Source organism: Gekko japonicus, unplaced genomic scaffold (genome assembly GCF_001447785.1).
Source record: "Gekko japonicus isolate JY-2015 unplaced genomic scaffold, Gekko_japonicus_V1.1 scaffold57, whole genome shotgun sequence".
NCBI classification, from domain to species: domain Eukaryota; kingdom Metazoa; phylum Chordata; class Lepidosauria; order Squamata; family Gekkonidae; genus Gekko; species Gekko japonicus.
Genome location: NW_015160208.1, coordinates 196,265 through 221,175, shown reverse-complemented (window position 1 = coordinate 221,175; position 24,911 = coordinate 196,265). Strand labels below are relative to the sequence as shown.

At 47.6% G+C, this 24,911-nt stretch overlaps 1 protein-coding gene across 1 annotated transcript in view; it reads right to left on the bottom strand.

The window, feature by feature from the left end:
* Positions 1–19,896, bottom strand: part of GPR142 (G protein-coupled receptor 142) — a 48,262-nt gene extending 28,366 nt beyond the window's left edge. Inside the window, exons 1-3 of the mRNA XM_015408589.1 lie at positions 19,605–19,896; positions 13,622–13,720; positions 4,545–5,321 (exon numbers count right to left, since the gene is read on the bottom strand). Coding sequence (XP_015264075.1) covers positions 4,545–5,321; positions 13,622–13,720; positions 19,605–19,896 — 1,168 coding nt within the window. The remainder of the gene's footprint in view (positions 1–4,544; positions 5,322–13,621; positions 13,721–19,604) is intronic.
* Between the last annotated feature and the right edge of the window lie 5,015 nt (positions 19,897–24,911).

Genomic DNA, 24,911 nt, shown 5'->3' with positions numbered 1-24,911 from the left:
TTCTGGGTGCAAGGCTCTCTGGGGGACATACTGGGAGAGGTGGTCCTGCAGGTACGCTGGTCCCAGACTGTTAAGGGCCTTAAAGGTCAGAACCAGAATCTTGAAGTGGGTCCGCTACTCAATTTGCAGCCAGTGCAGCTAGCAAAGCACAGGTTGAATGTGTGTTGACATTGGGGTACCTGTAAGTACCCTTGCCACTGCGTTCTGTACAAGCTGTAGTTTCCTGGTCAGCTTCAAGGGTAGCCCTATGTAGAGCGAGTTTCAGTAATCCAACCTTGAGGTGACCTGTTGCGTGGATCACTGTGGCAAGGTCAGGGCTAGAGAGGAAGGGTGCTAGCTGCCTGACCTGGCACAGTTGGAAGAATGTCATCTAGGCAGCATTCGCTACCTGGGCCTCCATAGATAAGGAGGAATCCAGGAGCACACCAAGGTTCTTGACGGTTGGTGCTGGTGTTCAGAGGTCATTTCGGGGGGGAACGCGGGGGAACACAGTTCCCCCGGGTGAGGTACTGGGGGGCGGGGCACATGACGAAGCCCCGCCCCCTGCTTCCGGCCGCCCCGCTTCCGGCCCTCATTCAGCCAGGAGGAGGCAGGAGAAGAGGGAGGGTAAGTTGCTTCCTCCCTGCCTCTCCCCACCCCTGCCTGCCTGGGGCCAGGGAGGGCCTTGGCAGGGCTTCCTCGCACTCCCGCTGGCCTTGCAGGTCCACCGCCAGGCCCCTCATGGGGCTCGGAAGTGGAGCTGAAAGGCCGGCGGTGGCGGCCGGGACCGTTGGGGGTGGCCTTATGACACATTTCCGGTGATGTCAGGGGGTGTGGCCTTATGACACACTTCTGGTGATGTCAGGGGGTGTGGCATATGCTAATGAGTTATGCTAATGAGTTCCCCTAGCTCTTTTTCTATGAAATGACCCCTGCTGGTGTTAGTGGCATGCTGTCCAGAGCTGGGAGTTGGCACCCCAACTTCAGATCAACCCCCCCCCCCAGCCACAGGACCTCTATCTTTGATGGATTCAATCTCAACCAGCTCTGCCTCAACCATCCAGCGACAGCCTCCAATCCTGCAGCCAAATTAGGTGGGGCGGCAGCCAGTCAACTACCCATTGTTAGATACAGGTGGGTGTCATCAGCGTACTGGTGACAACCCAGCCTGAAACTCTGTACCAGATGGGTGAAAGGGCACATACAGATGTTAAACAATGTGGGAGAGAGGATGGGCCCTTGGGGGACCCCACACACCAAAGGGTGTTGGGGTGACACCCTATCTCCAAGTGCCACTCTCTGTCCCTGACCGTGGAGGAATGAAGTAAGCCGATTCAAGGATACTCCACGGACTCCTATGTCAGTGAGGCGGTAGGCTGACAGGTCATGGTCAGCCACGTCAAATGCTGCTCCTTTCTTTCTAACATCGATTTCTCTTATGTGTAGGGATTAAGATTGCCACCTTCCATGTGGTGGCTGGAGATCTCAACTGATCTCCAGATGACAGAGATCAGTTCACCTGGAGAAAATGGCCGCTGTGGAAGGTGGGCTGTATGGCATTATACCCCGCTGAAAGCCCCCCTCCCCCAACCCCACCCTCCTCAGGCTCCACCCCCAAAATCTCCAGGTACTTCCCAACCCACAGCCAGCAACCCTAGTAGGGACTGTTTTCTGTGGAAGTGGATACGACCATGAGTCCCCACCTGCAGTGTGATGTGGTCCATTCCAGACTCATTGAGAACTAGAAGAGGAGGGAGGTTTCATTCTGCCTCTGGTTGATAGATAAGACAAGAAGCTTCCAGTTGCAAAGCAGGAGTGTTTTTGGACTTACAGATGTGTATTTCTGATTCCAATATGCATATAGAAACCTGGATGAATGCGTGTGTGTGTGGGCATGTATAGATGTAGTATTTAAAACGGACTGCCTCTGTGCATACACACATGCAAGAGAACAGGTACACATTACACAAGCACACCACTGTATATGTATTCGCTTGCCAGTAATTAAACTTTTAAGGACTGCTATCAAATCGTTGAACATTAATGGCGTGATATGTGCTTTAAAATTTACAAGACGTTTTGTGGCAAGTTTGTGAAGTTTTTCTCCTGTTATCTAAAGAGGTGTTTTGGCTTGTGATAAAGGCTACACCTGAAATGAGGAACTTTGGGCACCTTTTCCCATTGCCAAGTTTGCCAGGTCTCTAGCTGCACATCAAAGCCAAGATTGTCGGACTTCAAGACTAGATGTATAATTGCTGCTGAGCCAATTAGCTCCTTTTTCTATGAAGTTTTTGTATTATATGGTTGGTTGCAACATTTACTGAGCAGATTAGCTGCCATTTTCAAGAAGTAATAAACAAGTATTTTTTTTATATAACATACATTTATTGAATGGTGCAATAAGATTTATTTGATGTCCAGCAAAGCCTTTTTACACAGTGGTGTGTTTGTGTATTTAACTCTTACACTGTATTTCCTGTTTATTTCATTTTGGATCTACACATTAGCTAGGTGGGACATAGCCAAGCTTTCTCCCAGCAGTGGTACATGGAGCTCCTTGGGATGCAGTCATATTTGATAGGCCCTGAAAGCTGGCATGAAAGGAGCTTTTCAGAGGAAGACAGAGAGAGGAAAAACCCACCGAAAAGGCAAATATTATGGCAGCCAGAGCAAAGGGTGGGATGTGATGAGTGGCAGTATTCTCAAAAATGTGGAATGGATTATCCTGGCTCAGGCATTTACAGGACAAGTTTTGTGTTCCCTCAAAACTGTTTTGCCAGTTTTCTTGAGCTCTGGCTGCTGCCCCACGCTCCGCATCTCTCCCCCCTGGACACTATTTGGACTGATGGATTCCTGAACTTGATAAATATGCATCTTGTACTGTGTATTTAAGGCAAACAGCCCTAGCCTTTCTTATCTTGTAACCTCTTATAGTTTAATTGCAGTGCTCTGGACTGAATAAAAAATTATTCTTATTTCTAACCTGTCTTTGATGTTGTAACTGGAATTCCAAGCCTAAAATCCTGTAGCCTAAATGCTGACCACATACACTACTATTGGAGGTTAAAATATTGTGCATCTCTGGGAAGAGTTGCTAATGTGTTAAACCCTAGATGCCAACTGAGATTTTGAACCTCTTATCTTAGGTTGGGAGGGGGATTATTGTAGAGGTTCTGGTGGCATATTGTTCTGAATCCAGAGAGGGTAGCCTACCTCTGTGGGTTGTTGTTTAATGTACTGCAAAAGGTACAGGATTCCCTCCCATTCCTGGACCGGCGTGGGTGGACTATCCTATACAATATACAGTGTCCCATTCTGTCATAATGTTTTCTGTGTGCTGCATTGAGAGATAATACATACAAAGAAACACAAAGCCCTGAGATATTTGATCATGAAGTGGACGTTTATTGTGAACTTGAGCTGGGGAAGCCAGAAGTGATGCTCCTTCGCCACACATAACAAGCTGTCATCAGTGCAGAGGGGATCTCTCCTATTACATTTTGCTTGTTCCCCGGGACAGCATAGCTATGTGCATCTACCAGTATCTCTGATGTCTGTCACAACTTGTACTTCAACAGTGATGTTTGTCTGATCACTTGAGGTTAGCAAGAAGAGGATAAACAGGAGCTGAAGAGAGCAGTTTGACTTTTTTCTGGAAGAAGCCATGTCGTTTATGTCATTCCATCATTCTTCCAAGGAGATTAGGGCAGCAAATGTGAAAATCCCATTTTATTCTCACACCATCCCTTTGAGGTAGGTTCAGCTGAGAGACAGAGGCCCAAGGATGCCTGCTGAGTTCTATGGCTGAGTAGTGATTTGAACAACGGTTTATCTACTACTCTACACAATGGTTTGTTGAACTTGAAACTGACCCATCTGCTTACTCTTACCGTGCAGAAAGCCAGTCTCCTGTAGCCTCTACTTGCATGGCGAAATGAGTGTTTACATACATGTTCTCTAATTCCCTGGATTTTGAATGGTTGTGGGCGCAAGGCAACAGAGACTTACTGTGTGATCAGAGGATGCAGATGACCAGTTCTCTGTTGTCTCATTTGGGAGAGTGTTATACTTGACTGCTTCCTGGGTGCATACATGCCCGGTGTGTTAATTTTGTGCTTTGTAAATGTTCATCTTTCTTCCTCCAATACTCCTTCTGTATCTATGCACTCATAATGCTACAGGTGCACATATACATTCATAGGGATGCATGCTGGTCAGATCCTACACAGATGTTGCCTATGTCCTCAGTTCTGGACCATAGTAATATACCAAACATATATGTTCAAGGGAACCAGTGGCTTGTTGAACTGTGGGATCATTACATAAGAACATAAGAGATGCCAATGCTGGATGCCAAAGGCCCATCCAGTCCAACACTCTGTCACACAGTGGCCAGAAATACCAGGTGCCATCAGGAGGTCCACCAGTGGGATCATTCAGCATAGTAACACAATAATATCTAGATGCAGTGGGAAGGTAATCTTCCTACAGTGAAGTATGATGCAAAATTCCCAGTGGTTTCACAGTTGGATCAGAGGGACTATTCTTCCTCAGTGATTGGGTACATGGGAGCCTGTAGGAGACCAACACCTCCCATACAGTATGCCGGAAGGTCTTGCTGACAAAGCAATAGAGGAAGAAGTTGAGGGAGGTGTTGAGCATGGCTCCCATGTTGGCTATATCGTAGGCTAGGTGTACTCGCCAGTCCTGATTTACTGAAGTCACATAGAGGTGGTAGATCATGACAATTGTCCGTGGAGCCCAGAGAACAATGAAGACAGTTGTAATGGCCAACAGAATTGTTGTAGTTTTGCTGAACCGCTGGTTGGGTCTACCTGAGTGCTTGAGCCTGTAGATGATCACAGAATTTGTCACCAGGAAAATACCACAAGGAATGAAGTAGATGATAAAGCAATGAAGCCACTTGAGGACTTTGTCCATGGCAGTGGGTGCGTCATTCCAGACATCTAGCCACCAGTAGAAGGGGATTCCTGTGGCCAATGATATGGCAAACGTAGCACCTATTATCTTCCGGGTGCGCTCAGGGTAGGACACAGCCCTGTACTGAAGTGGGTGACAAAGTGCCACATAACGATCTATAGTCAGCAGTACGGTCACCCAGATGGAGGCATGATTGGCTGTGAACTGCAGCACATTGATGGTGTGGACAAAGGCTCCCAGAACATCACGAGACAAGATGGCAGCTTGCACTATAAAGCCCACAAAGACAACGAAGACCTGAGTTAGGATGTCAGAAGCTGTAAGAGCCAGAAGGTACCAGTAGGAGGATTTCTGGGTGCGAGTAGCCAGGCGGGATAGTGCGATGGCGGTCAAAATGTTAACTGCAACAAGGAAGAGAGGAGAGTGAGGCGATGAAGAGTCAGTGTAGATGAGATGTGCTAGCAGAAAAACCACATCAGGCACAGGACATAAATAATAATTCCCTCCTGCAAAGTGGGGCGGGGTAAAGCTGGGTCTAATTCTTGGTTTCATATTTGAAAAAAATTTGAAAGGTAGTGGCAGAGGTGGGGATTCCAACAGTATAATGACAAACGCCAATAGCTGTATACAAAAAGTTGAAGAAACTGATCGTATTTATTATTAAGTATCTGACTGTCCCTTTTGTTGAAGGGTGTGTTTGTGTGAGAGGGTATATGAGTGGGGGAGGCCAGGCTACTACTACAGAGGTCTGGCACATGATAAAGTCCTTCCTGCCCTTCCTTCCTTCAGGAAGCACACTAAGAGCTGTCTCAATGTGCCTGGATGAGGGCTCTGACTCTGACAGTAGGGGGTTTGTGTGGGTCTCTGTGGATTCCCGTGATGGCAGTCGAATGGGAACTTCCAGGAAGAAGTCAGGGGAGGGATATGTTGCCTCTGCTTCCTACCAGCATCCTGATGGTGCCACTGTTGGAGGAGCCACTGTAAAACTGTAGAGCAAGCACACAGATCAGGGAGAGTCCTCCTCCTCCTCCTCACCCCTCTATACAGCATGCTACCTGAGAGGGGAGTCCCTTTTTGTCTCTGTCATTCTCATACCCTTTCTCAGAGGTCATTTCGGGGGGGAACGCGGGGGATCGCAGTTCCCCCGGGTGAGGTACGGGGGGCGGGGCACATGATGAAGCCCCACCCCCTGCTTCCGGCCCTCATTCAGCCAGGAGGAGGCAGGAGAAGAGGGAGGGTAAGTTGCTTCCTCCCCGCCTCTCCCCACCCCTGCCTGCCTGTGGCCAGGGAGGGCCTTGGCGGGGCTTCCTTGCACTCCCGCCAGCCTTGCAGGTCCACCGCCGGGCCCCTCATGGGGCTCGGCAGTGGAGCTGCAAGTCCGGCGGCGGCAGCCGGGACCGTTGGGAGCGGGGGGTGTGGCCTTATGACACACTTCCGGTGATGTCAGGGGGTGTGGCCTTATGACACACTTCCGGTGATGTCAGGGGGTGTGGCCTTATGACACACTTCCGGCTATGTCAGGGGGTGTGGCATATGCTAATGAGTTATGCTAATGAGTCCCCCTAGCTCTTTTTCTACGAAACGACCCCTGCCCTTTCTCCAAGAAATTCACATCTCTATCCATTTTAGCCCTGCAACAATCCTCTGAGGTAGGTTGGACTGAGGGAGGGGAACTGACCCATGGACACTTGGAGATTTTCATGTCAGAGTTGGGGGTCTGAACCCAGGTTTCCCCAGCTCTGCATTGCTACTCTAATTACTACATCGCACTGACTCTACCTTGTATTGTACCTGCACTTCCTTCTGCATAGCCACCCTGTCTCTCAGTCCTGCTGGTTCTTATATGCCCGACATTTATGCAACATTGTTCCAGCCTTTTTAAAAACCCTTGAGTGTAGCTATCCCAGCAAGGTAGACAATTATTGTTCTCACATTATATATGGGGACCTGATGCGAAGGTGCATTAGGATAGGAAAAACTAAATGAGTTTATTTAAAAGTAATTAATATGGATGCGTGTAAAGTGCCAGGCAAGAGACAAATAGGGGTGGTCTGCCATTGCCTGGCCTTTGCCACAGCAACCATGGACTTCCTTGGTGGACTCCCATCCAAGTACTAGCCCTGACCCTGCTTAGCTAAGATCTGATGTGATGGGGCCAGCCTGAGCTATCTGGGTCAGGGCACAAAACAACGAATACCCTCTATTTTTGTTCTTAAAATCACTGACTTCCTTTCACCTGTAAGTACTGAAAAGATGGGAAATTCTATTCTTTGCCATCCTGGTGGACATGACAACAGCTCCTTGAAACAGGGTCCGCATGTGAAGCTGCCTTATATTGAGTCAGACTATTGGTCTATCAAGGTCAGTATTGTCTGCTGTGATTGGTAGCATTTCTCCAGGGTCTCAGGTCTTTCATATCACCCACCACTCTGTCCTGTTAACTGGAGATACCAGGTACTGTGACCATCTGCATACAAAGCAGGTGCTCTTATCACTGGGCATCTGTGGTCAGGAAGCATGCATGCTTGGTTGTAGTACTTAGTGATACTGGATTCAGGTCTGAACCGTCTACCTGTCCTTTACGCAGCTCTGAACCTTGTTCAAACCCCTTCCAAGAACCATTTGCCTACCCCCCCTCCCCTGCACAAACTCATTATCAGACTGTGCCTACCAAACCGTCCTGCCAGAGCTGCAGCTGGATTTCCTGCATCAGTCTGAGAGATCATGGCTCCCTCTAGTGCTGGAAATGACATTTCAGTCTAGACAACTGTAGGAAGAGCAAATGCCAGCCTAACCACCTTTCCTTTCCCAGGTCAATCTCTTCTATTTTGTACGTTACAGTCTGTATAGATTGCTCCTTAGCCCTGCAGTAAACATTTCTAGTTGATGCAGCTGTTCACAGGAAAAAAAGGAGCAATATTGTTGGTTATGTCTGGACAAAGCGTCCCATATTTTAGGATAATTAAGTGACAAGTATTCAGATTATAATTTAGAAATTCAGAGGCTTGGACATCAATTTATACACTGTTGCTCTGAGCACCCTTGTTTTGTGCAGTATAAGAAAATTAAATGCTACAAGAACCTAAATCATGGTTCAGTTTGGTGGAAAAGACAATGTCTGGTGTCCAAAGAAGAGAAGATCCTGAAGGGGGCAGCAGGAAGAAAATTAAATAGGAAAGTGAGGTCAGCATCTTCTCTACTGTTGAGTGTCATTTCTTGCCTGTATCCAGATTGCTACTCTTAGGGCAATTTCCGCTTTCTTCTCAGAAGTTCTTCACCTCAGTCTCCTCTCTCAGCTACAAATGTAGTTAGGAATCTCTCTGTGTCTCTCCTCTTTCCTATCAAGTATTTTAGTTCCTCAATAAATCTTTATCTCCTCTTTAATCAGGTTGTGCACCGTTGCTGCATTAATTACTCTGCTAATACATTTTTGGCATGATACCCCATGATTTCTGTGGAATATTTCACTCCTCTGGTTACAAAAAATGTCATCACACAAGCGTATTTATGTTCCACTTCCCTAAATTTTAAGATAGTTCACTTATGGCAATTTTCCATTTTCCAGTTGCCTGTATAATATATGAATGTTGCTATCAGGAAATACTTCTTAACACAACATATGATTAAAATATGGGATTTGTTGACAGAGGACGTAGTGATGGCCACAGGCACAAATGGCTTAAGAGGGAATTAGATTAATGGATGAGGGGCCGCGGTGGCTCAGAGGTTAAGACACTGAAGCTGCAGAACAGAAGGTCGGTAGCTCAGCAGTTCGAGACCCGAGTGCCCTGTGACAGAGTAAGCTCCTGTCTCTGGCTCCAGCTCCTGCCAACCTAGCAGTTTGAAAGCAAGAAATTGCAAGTAGATAAATAGGAACCGCTTCGGGGGGAAGGTAACAGTGTTCCGTGCACCTTGGCGTTTAGTCATACTGGCCACATGACCATGGAAACATCTTCAGACAGCGCTGGCTCTTAAGCTTGGAAACGGAGATGAGCACTACCTCCTAGAGTCAGATTTGACTCGCTTTCAAGCAAGGGAAACCTTTACCTTTTAGATTCATGGAGGATAGGTCTATCAGTAGTTACTAGCCATGGCGACTAAAGGGAACCTCTACATTCACAGGCAGTAAACCTCTAAATACTGCCAGGAAGCAACATCAAGGCCTCTATGCCCTGTAGTTGGTCCTCCAGAGGAACTGATTGGCCACTGTGAGACAGGATGTTGGACGAGATGGACCACTGATCTGATCCAGCAAGGCTCTTCTTATGTTTTTTATGGTTCTTATGTTCTTAAGATTAGGGTAAAAGTAAAGAGAGTCAGATCGTTGGTCCACCTAGCTCAGGCTTGTCTGTTGGGACTGGCAGCAGTTTTCCAGGGTCTCAGGCAGGCACTGTTCTTTCAAGCCACCTGTTACCTGTCCTTTCATTGGAGTTACCAGGGATTAAACCCACATGCCAAGCACTTGCTCTGTCTACCACTGAGTTGCAGCCCCTCTGAAGCAATATTGCTCAGCTTTTTGCAAATTAAGGAGCTGTGAAATGCTTGTAACTTAGAATTCAAGAGAGAAATTGATCCCAAGATGCAATTTATGAAGAAGCTCTCACCTGGGGCGAAATGCCTTGTAAAAATGGATGGCTTTGTTTCCTTTCTGCTTTTTTGTTTCTCCATAAAAGCATGCACACCACAGCTGACCTTTCAGCTTTTAATCCTTCTGAACTGTGAAATAAATATCAAAATAGTTAAAATAAGATCCTTTATATTGTTTTCTCATATATCTAAGTAATCCAATTACAAATTATGTAAACAAGAGACTGTTCACTCAGTATTACAGACTGTAACAGTATAAACTTGAATAGAGGATAATAACTCCAGAGTAGTGAGCAAACCCTGATAGGTTTTTTCTGCAGGTGAATGCTACTCCTCCAAAACAATGACTCTGAAGTAAACTCTTTCAGAAATAGTCAGAGGACTAGGTCCTGATGCTTAACTGATAGAATATCAATATCAGGGATGGGGAGACTGTAGCTCTTACCCAACTTGCCCCACCCGGGTTTGCGGTCCTACACCAATCACGGACTAAGGGTGGGGTGGCGGCGATGTTCATACGGGAGCCTTACTCTTTCAGGGCGCTCCCCCCGCTGGAGATCACGGGCATAGAGTGTGTCGACCTGATGTTGGGGACCAAGGGGAGTTTGGCAATCTGGATGGTGTACCGACCACCTAACGCACTGGCCAGCAGCCTGCCACCCCTGATGGACATTGGAGCACCCTAGGCTTTTGGTCTTGGGTGACTTCAATGTCCATGCCGATGACGTGGCTTCCAATCAGGCTGCGGACCTGGTTTTGTCCATGGCGGCACTGGGATTCTCCCAGCTTGTAGCAACTCCCACGCACCAGGCTGGGCACACACTCGATTTGATCTTCGCGGCGGGGATTACAGTGGACTGGATTACTGCTGCAGCAGTTCCATGGTCGGACCACTATGCCCTGAAGGCTCGTCTGAATGTTCCACCCTGACCCTGTTTAGGCGGCGAGTAGATTTTAGCTTGCCCGCGGAGCCAAATGGACTCTGTACGGCTTCAGATGGCTCTGCGGGATCCGATGCCCCTAGCAGCTCATTGGATGACCTTGTGGAGGATTGGTATAACCAACTCTCCATAGCCATCAATAAGATAACTCTCCGGCATCCTCTGCGCTCTCTCTCTAGGCTTGCCCCCTGGTATACCCAGGGGTTGTGGCTTATGAAGCAGGACCTGAGACAGCTAGAGAGATGGTGGCGCCGTGCCCATGATGAAGCATCAAGAGCATCTTATAGGACGTTTATGAGATCCTATGAGATGACAGTCAAGGCTGCTAAGCAGGAATTCTATGCAGCTGCGATTGCATCTGCGAGCTCACGCCCAGCCCAATTGTTTAGAACGATTCAGTCTTTGACAGCTCTGACACAGGGCAGACAAAATAGTAGGGAATTGGATATTTGCTGTGAGGCTTTTGCGAGCTATTTCATGGACAAAGTCTTGGCACTCCGCCGTGACCTCCCTGCCATAGTTGAAACAGTGAGTGAACTTGAGGCCCCTTGTGCGTCTTCGATTCTGGGTTTAGAGTGTTTCGACCTGCTCAGTCTGGAAGAAGTTGACAGATTGCTCGTAATGGTGCGCCCAACCACATGCCGCCTTGATCCGTGCCCTTCCTGGCTCATTAAAGTGGGCCACGAGGGGTTTCGAGGTGCCGTACGGGAGATTGTCAACAAGTCCCTCTTGGAGGGGCAGTTCCCGGAGGTACTCAAGGAGGTGATGGTCCATCCTCTCTTGAAAAAACCATCTCTGGACCCAGCTGAATTGGCCAACTATCGGGCGGTGTCCAATTTGCCCTATCTGGGCAAACTGATTGAGAGGGCAGTGGCAACACAGCTACAGAGATTTTTGGATGACGCTTCTATCCTTGATCCATTCCAGTCCGGCTTCCGCCTGGGTCATGGGACAGAGACAGTACTGGTTGCCCTTACTGATGACCTCCGGAGGCATCTGGATTGGGGCGGTGTGGCGGTGCTGTTGTTGTTAGATCTGTCCGCCGCGTTCAACATGGTTGACCACCAGTAGCTGACCCGCTGTCTCACCAACGTGGGGATACGGGGGCTTGCCCTTCAATGACTTGCCTCTTTTCTCCAAGGTCGGGGACAGAGGGTGGCACTAGGGGAACAGCTGTCCCAGAGGCACCCGCTTGAATGTGGTTTAACATCTACATGCGCCCCCTTGCCCAGATCGCCCGGAGGTATGGGCTGGGTGTCATCAATATGCAGATGACACCCAGCTCTATCTGATGTTGGGTGGCCAGTCGGACTCCAACCCAGACGATCTGAACTGGGCCTTACAGGCCGTGGCTGGGTGGTTCAGGATGAGTTGGCTGAAACTTAACCCAGTGAAGACGGAGGTCCTGTGCTTGAGTCGGGTCAGTCGGTCCAGGGTTGGGGATCCCTCTTCCGACATTCGATGGGGCACCTCTGGTGCCAGCGTCGGAGGTTAGGAGTTTGGGAGTGCTCCTGGATCCCTCCTTAATCATGGAGGCCCAGGTGACAGCCACTGCCAAATCGGCCTTTTACCATCTTAGGCTGGTGCAGCAGTTGGTCCCTTCCTCAACCACGATGACCTGGCTACAGTGATCCATGCAATGGTCACCTTGAGGCTAGACTACTGCCTTTGTTGCAGATCCGGAAGCTGCAGCTGGTGCAGAATGCAGCAGTCCGGCTGTTGATGGGCCTCTCCAAGTGGGAGCACATCCAGCCTGGGCTGAAAGCACTGCACTGGCTGCCAATAGCATACCAGATCCGTTTCAAAGTGCTGGTGCTTACCTTTAAAGCCCTACATGGCCAGGGTCTGACATACCTGAGGGACCACCTTTCCCCATACGTACCCTCAAGAGCACTTCGGTCGGGGACTCAACATTGCCTGGTGATTCCAGGCCCCCGGGAGGCAAGGCTTGCCACAACTAGGGCCAGATCCTTTTCAGTGGCGGCTCCTACCTGGTGGAATGAGCTCCTGGAGGAGATCAGGGCCCTGCAAGACCTCATAAAGTTCCGCAGGGCCTGCAAGACAGAGCTCTTCCACCAGGCGTTTACGTAGGAGCTGCCACTACCACCACCACCAATGGCATGGGTAACAACTGGATAAGAGGACGGCCCTTGAAGATCTGCCATGATATCGCACTGGGTTGGTACCACTGGACTGGCCGCATACCAGCTACAGAACACTATCTACATCCAATGAAAGATCCGGCACCTACAGTTGGAAGACCATCTTGTTCTTATCAATTTTATTTTTTGTTTTAAGCAGTTTTAAACTTGTTTTATATGTGGGCATTGTTGCCCTCTTGTAAGCCGCCCTGTGGGGTAAAAATGCTAATAACTAATAAATAAATAAATATATGCTTTTGAAGCAATCTTTCTTTAAACCTTGAAAAAGCTTTGAAGTGAAATGTGGAGATATTAGGCTGGCTCACAGGTTGGGAAAGAGGAAAAGAAACCAGGAAAAGCTACAAACATTATTGTTGGACTATCTTGCGGATGCATATATGGAATTGTATTTCTGAAAGAGTTTACTTCAGAGTCATTGTTTTGGAGGAGTAGCATTCACCTGCAGAAAAAATCAGGGTTTGCTCACTACTCTGGAGTTATTATCCTCTATTCAAGTTTATACTGTTACAGTCTGTAATACTGAGTGAACAGTCTCTTGTTTACAATTCAAGTCTATTCAAGTTTACACTGTTACCGTCTGTAATACTGAGTGAACAGTCTCTTGTTTACATAATTTGTAATTGGATTACTTAGATATATAAGAAAACAATATAAAGGATCATATTTTAACTATCTTGATATTTATTTCACAGTTCTGGTTGTTGTTGGTTTTCTGCTGTGAAGCTCATTTCTCTGCTACTTTAATCCTTCTGAAGCAGACCAAGCTCTTCAGGATTCTCATGCTTCTTATCTGGTTTGCTGGCAAATCGTTCAGGTTGAGCACACCTCTAATCCCTCTCACCAATATTTCCCATTCAAATCTAGTACTCATCCCACCCTCCCTGATTTTTGGGAATTCACAATACTGATGGTCTCATGGCCTCTGCTTCATTCCTCAGCCATGAGCCCTTCCCTCGTTTGGGCATCATTCACCTCTCTCTCTGATAGTTTTATGAAAATAGTTTTCCTTACCTGGCAGTCCCAGGCCCAACAGGATGCAATAATAGATGACGGGGCCATTGCCAGAAACACAGGTTGATCTTGCTTCCTCATCTTGGTCCTTGGTCTTGCCTGTCAATGCCAGATCAGTCGTATTCATCTTTCCTTAGAACCTGCCAGCTGGGGTGGTGGTGGAATCAAGAATACATTTCAGAACGAATCACTATCTAGAATAACAAATTTCCCACACACAGGCCCGTAGCCAGGATTTTTCAATTTGTGGGGCCTTTTAAGAAGTCAGGGGCACTAAAATTCATGAGTGGGCCCCGCTTCTCCCCCAAAGCACTCAGACTCGGGGGGGAAGGGGGGGTTGCATTCCAAACCATGAATTCCCAGCTTGGAGTGCAGGCGCACACAGGGTCTCCCCCCATTTCTTCCTAAAAGTTAGGGGGCTTGGGAGGAAGTCAGGGGGCTGGGCCCTGGGAGGCCCCACAGTAGCTATGGGCCTGCCCTCACAAGTTCTTGAACATTTAAATTTTCCTTTCTTCCCTAAAGGGATCAAATACTATGCTAAGAACTTAAGGATCAATGTGGTACTTTTGTAGTAGCTTCATGTACCCGTTGACCCATCATGTCAGCAGGTTTTTCCTGTTGGGACCCTTACAGTACCAATCTAAGACCATTTATGTTTTTAAATTCTCCTTAGGATTGTACTGCTAGACATGTAAGGGTATGGATGGAACCATTGCACACCATCTCCAGATCATGCGTAGGAAGCCATCAGTGAACTGTCTGTTAAAGCCTGGTAAGTAGTTTGCTAGGCAATGTGTGATAGGGCATAGGTAGCTGCAAATGTTCCTCTGTTCCAGACATGTGCAGATGACCAGATACAAAATTTACTGAAAGCCCCACTTAGTAAAACCCCTGGGATAGGAAAAGGGCAGGTGGTATTTGGGAATGGTAGGATAAGGCAATATATCCGTGTGTGTTTTTCCAAATAAGCTTACCTTGAATAGATCACTAACTCCATAGAGAGAGATTATGTCTGCCCATTCACCTTCGAAACAAGTAATTGAAACCCAATTACTTGTTTCACTATTTCCTAGTAAGCTAGAATTTCCCATCCATCTGTCTTCTGGGACACATGGCATTGAGTACTGTGACACTTATGCCTCTGGTTTAGTGCATGGCATGTGTCTCAGCATCTGTCTGCAGAGGACATCACACTCAGTCCAGTTCTCTTGCTAGACAGACAGATATTCACAGTCTCCCAAAAGATAGATCCTGGCGGAATCTTACCTTGATGATTCTTCTGCAGGAATGGCTTCCCTGTACAGTCACTTGCACTGTTCTTGCTAATTCTCCCCGATCAGATGGCTAAAGAGGGCACCTCCTCCTCTCCTGCACACCAGATTTGTAACACTGAAAGCCAGCCCTGAGTGAGACTGAGAGAGAAGGAAAAAAGGGTGGCTGAGTGAGGCAGTTGGAGGGAGGAGCAGCAGGTGAATGCTTGATGCAGGCAGATCAGGAGTCAGGAGGGGGAGTGAGGCTGTGCTGAGTACTCAGCACAGATGGTGGACCAGCCATGGAACATCATTACCAGTCAAACCCCCGAAGTTCTGTTAAATATCCCCCCCCCCTCTCTCTCTCTCTCACACACACACACACACACAGAGGAAACAGAGCATTAGGTAATACTTTAAAAAGTAAAGGTTCCCTTGCTCGAAAGCCAGTTGAGTCCAACTCTAGGGTTGCGGTGCTCATCTCCGTTTCAAAGCCGAAGAGCCAGCGCTGTCCAAAGACATTTCCGTGGTCATGTGGCCGGCCTGACTAAACACCAAGGCGCACAGAACGCTGTTACCTTCCCACCGAAGTGGTACCTATTTATCTACTTGCAATTTCTTGCTTTCGAACTGCTAGGTTGGAAGGAGCTGGAGCTAGAGACGGGAGCTCACTCCGTCATGCGGCACACTCGGGTCTCGAACTGCTGAACTACCAACCTTTCACAGCCTGCAGCTCAGCGTCTTAACCACTTGAGCCACCGCAGTTCCAGGTAATACTTATTTCGACCATATATTGGAACAAATGCTTAGCATCTACTTTTCTTTTCTTTTTTGTTTGCTGTCTGGTCACAGGTGACTTAAAACCCCATGGGGTTTTCAAGGCAAGAGATGTTCAGAGGTGGTTTGTCATTGCCTGCCCTCTGTGTTATAACCTTGGACTTCCTTGGTGGTCTCCCATGCAAATACTCATTAGGGCTGACCCTGCTTAGCTTCCGAGATCTGATAGGCTAAGGAATTTGGGGAGGGGGACCTGAAGCATAGAAGTAGCAGTGGTGTGTATACTTAGCCCTTTCTTCACTTACCATTTTTCCATTTCAAACTGGTTCTCAAGTTCTTCCCCCAGTTGGATTCTAAACAAACTTGTTTCTTTAAGGCACCCCTTTTCTCTGCTGCATCTCTGCTCCCAACCCATTCCAAAGCAGCTTTTCCCTAGTGAAAGCATCTAACAGGTTATGGTAGCTGCATCCGTGTGTAATGCATAGTTTCACTCTAAAGGTAAAGGTAAAGTTTCCCTTGCTCGAAAGCCAGTCGAATCCGACTCAAAGCCGAAGAGCCGGCGCTGTCCAAAGACGTTTCCGTGGTCATGTGGCCGGCATGACTAAACACCAAGGTGCACGGGACGCTGTTACCTTCCCACCGAAGTGTACCTATTTATCTACTTGCAATTTCTTGCTTTCGAACTGCTAGGTTGGGAGGAGCTGGAACTAGAGACAGGAGCTCACCCCGTCTTGCGGCACCCGGGTCTTGAACTGCTGAACTACTGACCTTCCACAGCCTGCAGTTCAGCGTCTTAACCACTTGAGCCACCGCAGCTCCACTTAAGATGCAGTAAATATAATAAACTACCTGAATGCAGAATTTGCTATAATATCATGTATCCCGAGTTGGGGAAAAATTGAATTTATCAACATGAAATGCAAGATGAAAAGCATACACATTCTAAAAGAATAATTGAATAAGACTGCAAAATAAAAATGCAGGAAAATTAATTAATGGAATATGCACAAAGTGACAAACATATAAATTAGAACAAATTTAGCCAAGTAGTGCTTTGTTGTTCAATCGCACAGTTGAGTCCGACTCTTCGCGACCCCATGGACCAGATCACGCCAGGCCTTCTGGTCTTCCGCCGTCCTCTGAAGTTTGCTCAATTTCATGTTCGTTGCATTTATGACACTGTCTAACCAACTCATCTTTTGCCGTCCCCGTCTTTTTTGACCTTCAATCTTTCCCAGCATCAGGGTCTTCTCCAGTGAGTGCTCCCTTCTCATTTGCTGGCCAAAGTATTTGAGCTTCAGTTTCATTATCTGGCTTAGTAGCTTAAATATAAAGATAAATATAAAGATAAAGGATTCTGAACTTTTATCAAATCTATATATGATCTGCAAAGCTGGATTGGAAATTGGAAATGTGTTTCCTAATTAAAAAAACACATTTGCCACTCTTTAGAACTGACATGCACAGAGAGGAAGTCTGCCTTTGAATTAAAATGGAATTTGCACTGGGATGGTGGGGCTTGGGGAGGGGAGGGACAATAGCAGGATATGATGCCATAAAGTTCACCTCCCAAAACTGCCATTTTCTCCAGGAGACCTGATGCCTGCAGAATCAGTTGTAATTCCAGAGCTCCAGGCCCCACCTTAGGATTTAAATTTTAAATCCTAAACACCTCGTAATTATTAAATCAACTGTGACATAACCATTTACGTTTATTTGTTTTTTATTAAATTAGATTTACTAGGCCGCCCTTCCCTAGAAAAAGGCAGCTTGCATCGCAACAAAATACTATACAAATCTCAAGTTAAAACCAAGTTAAAAACCCAGCAATTACCAATAAGTAAAACAGCATACATACAGTATATAAGACGGCGGGAAAGATTCCAGCTCCCCAGCCTCCCTGGGGGAGGGGTTACGAGGGATGGGGAATTATGTTGTTCACTCTTGAGGGTGCATTACATGTATTTGACAATTGCATCTTTGTCCATGAAACCTTACGCTGAAATGAAATCCTGTTAATCTTTAAGATGCCACAAGATGTCTAATTATTTAAAGGTAAAGGTTCCCTTGCTCAAAAGCCAGTCGAATCCGACTCTAGGGTTGCAGTGCTCACCTCCGTTTCAAAGCCGAAGAGCCAGCGCTGTCCGAAGACGTTTCCGTGGTCATGTGGCCGACATGACTAAACACCAAGGCGCACGGAACACTGTTACCTTCCCACCGAAGTGGTACCTATTTATCTACTTGCAATTTCTTGCTTTCAAACCGCTAGGTTGGCAGGAGCTGGAACTAGAGATGGGAGCTCACTCCATCATGCGGCACCCGGGTCTCGAACTGCTGAGCTACTGACCTTTCACACTGCAGTTCAGCGTCTTAACCTCTTGAGCCACCGCAGCTCCATCTAATTATTTACATGACACCATATATATAAACCTGGAATTCATCAGGCATCTAATGTTAGGAAATACTCTGGTACTCTGTGGCAGAATAGTAATCTTGTATCAGCAGCATAAAAACTTTAAGGCTATGCCAAAAGGTTTGTTACAGCATTCTAGTGGACATACTTAATTTAACATGTGAAGTGTTAGGCCAAAAGCTAATATCCACAAGGACCCATTCAGTTTGTATTACAATAGCTAAGTTTAAGAAAAGATTAAGAAATTTTAAATTTGCTTTACAAAATGGTGTATCTTCCAGTTACTGTTTCCTGCTTGTTGTCAGGGAATGTTTTGTCCTACAGTTCACCTCAAAATATCTATATCAAATGCCCAGTGACTGTTGGACTTGGTGGGAGAAGGTGGTACTAAGCAGGTTTAATGATCCCTCTGGCAGTAAGATGTTCTTTTCCAGAACAGCACCAACCATCTTATTTGGGTTGTGGATGCAGGAGTTCCTTAGTTCTCCAAACCTCAGGGAAGCAAATCCTTCTCTCCCCCACCCCTAGTTACACCTCCAGTCCAAGGCTGGAGAGAGATGGCATGAGTCTTTAACTTCATAGTTTGAGACACGTAGGTGGGCCAGTGGGTCACATGGCCCTACCTGCAAGCAGGCCCATAGCCAGGATTTTGTAATTTGGGGGGGGGGCTTCAAATAGGGGCACTGACATCACAATAAATAAATAAATAAAATTTTAATAAAATTTAAAAAACTCATGCTCGCCAGTTGGAGCAGGCAGTCGCTCATCCGTGGAGGTCTCCCATGGCAGGGCGAGGGGCTCCAGCAGCAACAGGGCAAGGGGGTGGGTGAGTGAGCTCCGATGTGCCCTGGGGCACGCCGGCTGGGCACCCAAACACAGGAGGAGGCAGAGGAGGAGGAGGAAGAGACACCCTGGCCCAGATCACACAGTGCAACTGCCTCGGCCCCACAGAAAGTTCCCGCACTGTCAAAGCCCACCGGCCCCACCTTGCCTGCTGGCCCACCTGCCTGGCTGCATGACACTCAAGAAGGGGCGGTGGTGGCGGGGATCAAGCTGTAATTGGGGTAGGGGCAGCCAATGGTGGTTCAGCTTTTGTGGAAAGGGGAAAGTAACATTCAGCATCGCTTGGGGCTAGAGGGCTCCTCACCCTAGCCTTGCAGTAAGAGCGGAGGGGACAAAAGGCTTCCTTTCACAAGATGGTTCTGAAAAGTACGCAGATAGGCGAGTGATTTCAGCTAACGTACTTTTATTAGGGAGGAACAAGACAACTTTAGCCAACTCGCAGGCCGGCTTATATTTCCCGTGAAACCACCACCCAGAACACACCCCCACATCACAATAGGTTATTTACAGTGGTTGAGAGTTCCATAGGCTCTCGGCCGGGAACCTAGGCCTCTGATAGGTGCGGGCTAGGATCCGCTGAGTTCATTGTTTCCTTGAGCGAAGCTTGATGTTTGCGCTGGCCCGCGTGGATCCCAAGCTAGCCACGTGGTCCAAACTGGATACATTACACCCCTCCCCCCTTGGTTCGCAACACACCCACAGATAAAGTCCTTGAGGTGTGCCGGTGCTTTCCTGGTGCGGTTAGAGCGACGCAGCTCGGGGGCCGTGGCTGGCACCACCGCCGATGGACCCGGCGGAGTGCTGACCGGGGTTGGCGCCATGGGCCCCAGTGCCGGTGTTCCATATGCAGCCGGGAGGTTGTCCTCATGTGCGCCCGCGGGGAAGGGCCCGGGCTCCGCAGTAGGCGTCGCTGGTGAGGTAGACGTTTGTGGTGGTGTTGTGGGTTCCGGGGTGTCAAGGGTTTCAAAGTCCTCGGGGTCCAGCAGCAGCATCCGTCGGCGCAGCTGGTCAATATGATGGTGTAGGGTTTGGCCGTCCTCACTGGAGACCTCGTATGATCTGGGGCCCTTGACTCTCACCACTCAAGCCGGAATCCAGGCTGGACCCCGTGCATAATTCCTGGCGTACACAGGGTCCTCTTGAAAGAATCCCCTGGCTGCTTCATGCGCTTCGGTGACCAGTGCCTCCTCTGGAGCATGGTCTGGGTGGAGACAGTCCAGCCGGGTCGTGAGGCGGCGACCTAGGAGGAGTTCCACCAGACTGCGTCCCGTTGTGGTGTGGGTCATAGTTCACTGGCCAAAAAGGAAGGCTGCCAATTTATAGTCCCAGTCCTGTGAGTCCAAACGGTGGAGTGCGTCTTTGGTTGTCTTCACCATATGCTCTGCTTGGCCGTTGGTCACAGGGTGAAATGAGGCAGACCAGACATGGCAGATCCTGTAGTACTGGGTGAACTCCTGGAATTCGCTGGACGTGAAGCCAGTCCCGTTGTGGCCCAGGATCACCCCGACCCCATAAGGCGAAGCGTCACAAGCAAGGACCACGGGGAGCACCTTGTTGAAGTGTGTCAGGACAGAATTTGACACGAGCAGGTCTTTAACTGCGTGGAATGTGGCAGCCTGCGGCAGACCCCAGACCCAGGGCGCGGATTTGTCCAGGAGGCGGTGGAGAGGTTCCGCAACTGTGGCTTTGAGGGGCAAGAAGGAGTGATAAAAGTTCAGAAACCCCAGAAAGGCCTGCAGCTCAGACTTGGATGCGGGAGAGGGGGCTTGTGTGATGACTTTCACCTTGGTGGGGTGGATACCACTGGCGTCGACTGCGAAGCCCAGAAAGTCTACGCGAGGGACCTCCAAGAGACATTTCTCCTTCATGACCTTGAGCCCTGCCGCGTCGAACCTCTGGAGCACTGCTCGGAGCCGATCTGCGAAGGATGACAAGTCTGGGGGTGCTATGAGCATGTCATCTAAAAACGGCTGTACTCCGGGGATACCTTTGAGGAGGGAATCCATAAAAGACAGATTCCCGGCGCGACCGACACCCCGAACTGGAGGCGGTGTACCTTAAAAGCGCCCTTATGATCGTTTGGGCCTCAGCGGTGGCGGCATCAACTGGCAACTGTTGATACACCTGAGCCAATTCCAATTTGCCGAAAACCTGGGCCCCCACCAGAGTGGCCAACACATGGCTAACCACCGGTACCAGATAAGCATGTGCCTGTAGGGCTTTGTTGATACCCTCGTGTTCGATGGCTGCAGCCGCCGGCGACTCGTGGTTGGAAACAGCCGCTGCCACGTTCTCGAGGAGATCACCGTAACTGATGATCCTGAGTCAACCTCCATGCTGCACGGAACGCCGTCGAGGAGGAGGGTGACGTGGATCTTCCCTTGACCTCCAGTGCGAAGGATGGTCGATGTGGACAACAGACTGGTTGTCATCTGACAGCTGGCTTCCCGTACGGCTGCTTGTGATCGTGGGTTCCTTGGTGAAGATGCTGGAGAGGATCTCTTCTGCAATCTGCATACTCGGGCTAGATGGCCCCACCTTCCACACGCTCGACATACGATGTCCCTGGTCCAATAGGGTACCTTTTTACTCTGCTATCCAGTGCATAGTGGCCTTCTCTAGCTTATTTTATAGATGAAGTTACAGAATTCCGAAGGACGTTTTCTGCTATAACCTAAGAAACAGGTTGTAAAACGTGCCTGGTTTTGTTTTTCAATGCTGGGAAATTAAGGTGTTCTCCCACTACTGCCACTATCAGGGCCACTTCATATATGGGCCATTCAGTCTAGTGCACACTACAATCCTATGCAGCTGAAACACTTAGATTTCCAAAGACATAGACTGGAGTAATTCTGCATAAGTTTGCATTGTTACTTTAAATCCTTGAAATCATGAAAGTCTGCTTAATTCTGTACTGGACTGTGATCACTCTATTTTCCCTCTGTGTAGGAAAAAATGAGTTTGTTCTTGAAGCATGTTGTAATTACTTATTTTACAAAAAAAAGTACACAGGAGTGGGGGGTGGGGTGGGGGAGGGGTTTGGGGGGGGAGAATGATGCACACAGGGTATGACATTTTCCCCATGGGTGAAAATAACTTACAATTCTCAACTGTGCTGGCTCTGGGAGCTTTAAGAGGAAGATGGGAAAGTACCACATCGTCCACTTATTGGTACTCCATACCAACCTGTACCAGCTTACTTTCTTCCCTGCCCCCACTGCATGATATTGCAAACCCCATATCTCTGACTATCTCTCTCTCCTAATTTCTTGCTTTGAGCTCTCAGTGGTGCAGAGTCCAGAATCACCCTGCCTGGCTTCTTTTTGCCTTCTGCCCTTCTTTTTGCTCATACACTCCACTGGTTCCTGCAGAGTATTGTCTTCTGCAAACAGACCAGGTACTCAGCTGTGATCTGATGGGCTGATAGAGTAGCTTTATACTCATTGTCCAAAAGCAAACAGGAAGCTGCCACTCAGAGTGTAAATAATGGAAAAACACCAGCCATGAAATAACGGCCATCCTTTCTTCCCCTCAATCCCAGGCACTTTCCCTTTCAAGCTGTCAAGAGGCTTCTGTGGGGGGAACTATGAGTGCAATTAAATATTGATGGTTGTACAATGAAAAGGTGTCTTCCATCCTGAATTCAATGACCTGATACCCTTTGGTGCTGATTCAAACTGGGGTTCTGGGGCAAGGGATAACCTTTTCCTGTGTGCGAATTCCTAGCCTCAGTCCCTGCTCCCAAGCTGCTATTCGCTCCACAGAGTGAATCATACAAGTATCCTTATGCTCCCTGTATCTCCATACTACAATTGTGTTACCTCAACAAATGCAGGTTTGGAAGTGTGCATATGCTAATATCATATACAGTTCCACCCAGATGGAGTGCAACGCATAGGTTCCACATTAAATAGGTAGTGGGCAGTCCCAATAAAGTAGGGGGATAGTTCATCAACTATAGAGTTCTGAGTGCAGAACTACAGTACACACAGAAAAAGTGACCCTCCATTTTCTATTCAGTGTCCATTGTTCATCTTGTGGACTGCACTGGAAACCACAGCAAACTTAATTGGGTGTCTAGAATGACCTGAGGATTGCCTTGCTGGGCCAGATGAAGAGCCCATACAGCCCAGCATTTCATTTCTCTCAGTGGCTAACCAGATGCCTTTGTGAGTTTACAGTTCACCACTGTGATGCTGATGGCGTTCTCTGTGTTCTGGTATATTTTCAGTACCAATCAATGCACCAGGAAATGAATAGCAAAAATTGCCAAAAAGCAGACTACTTTTCTCATGTCATCTGATGTCATCAACAGGTGGTGGCAGTACAGAGCAGGGTCAGTGGGAAGCTGGCTGCACTTTGCATCCCAATGTATGCGTTTGAGCTCCAAGACTTTTTAAGAATGAAAAGCATCTTCTAGAAGGGAGAAACTTAGAAGAGAGAGGCAGCAAAGGAGGGCATGCGTAATCCCTTTTGCTGCCCAATGTTTCTCTATTCCAAATCAGCTGAATTTGAGAGATCTGCAGTGCAATCCTGAACAGAATCATCAGACCATTCTAAGCCCACTGACTTCTAGGGGCTAACTCTGTTTAGGATTGTATTGTTGGAGCAGAGACTACCAGCATGAGCAAAGACTTAGATCAGCTTTAATATGAAAAGGAAAATGGGGCTGCACTTACCTGTAACCGTTGTTCATCGAGTGGTCTTTTGTGTAGGTGCACATGGGACTGCACTTTTGCAGGCTGGCCATGGAGAGGACCCAGCAAACTTTATAGAGATGTTTCTAGAGCCAAGGAGTGCTCCCCCTCTCCTCCATCTTCAGTGTAGCCTTTCCTTAGTTCTGCCGTAAGGAGTGAGCATGAGTAGAGAAGCCAACAGCAGGGAAAGGAGGAAGGGACATCTGCCTGCACAGAAGACCACTCAATGAACAACGGTTACAGGTAAGTGCAACCCTGTTTTCATCTTCATGGCTTCTGTGCAGTCCCAAATGAGAGAATAGCAAGTTCACTTACTGGATCAGCGGAAGATTGACTGTAATACCTCCTTGGTGGTAGGGGTTAATCAACCAAGTGTAAGGACCTGAGCCTGGGGTGGTGGATCAAGCCTCCTTGTAGAAGATCTTCCTCCAATGAGAGGGATTTGTGAATTCCCCTTGCTAGGTTCCAGAGCAGTGGGAACCACATTCATCTTAGCCAACAGGATGCGAGAAGTATGCTATAGCAGAGGCCATATATCCTTGTAATCTTTGAATGTTTTTGGCAGTCTGAAATCTGCAAGCTAAGAAATTCTGAGCGATATAGTATTACTAGCTCTTGATAATGGTAGGAATGTCCTTCCCTTTATCAAATCAATACTAGCACCTATGAAGTTATGGATTACGTAGGAGAAGGATGAGATTTCTCCTCATTGATAAGTGTGTTTGTTTAGGGTTTGCAGAACACAATCCAAATCCTTCCTTAGGGTCCCCGGGGACTTGGCTACAAAAAACCAACCATCCAAGTATGGATAGATGGTGCATACCTGAAGTCTCAATACCTATTACAAGGTGGTTTGTCAAGCTTTGGGAACTACTGGTAATGGACAAAATTTCCGATTCCATCATGATGGCTGACGGATCGAAGGTAAACTCAAACTTGCTGGCCAAATGGACTCCTTTCTTAGAATATGTCCAGGACAACTTTTCCACTCAAATGGGCCTTATGCCATCCAAATACAAAGAAATACTCACCTGTTTATAACCTATGAGAGACTTACTTGTAATAGTGTTCCACTGTTTACTCCGGTTTCTGTGTTTGATGTAAGAGTTTTGCAACTACACTGTTTGGAACTTATGTGAATGTAGTCTATGGTTAACCTGTTGTTTTGTATTTCTCTTTGTTTTGTTATAAAATAGATGAAAAATTTACCAAAAATAAAAATTTAAAAACCCTATAGATTTACTTACCATTAAAATAAATAAATAAATAAAAACTCACAAGTAAATGTAAAAAAAAAGTCTCAATTAAGA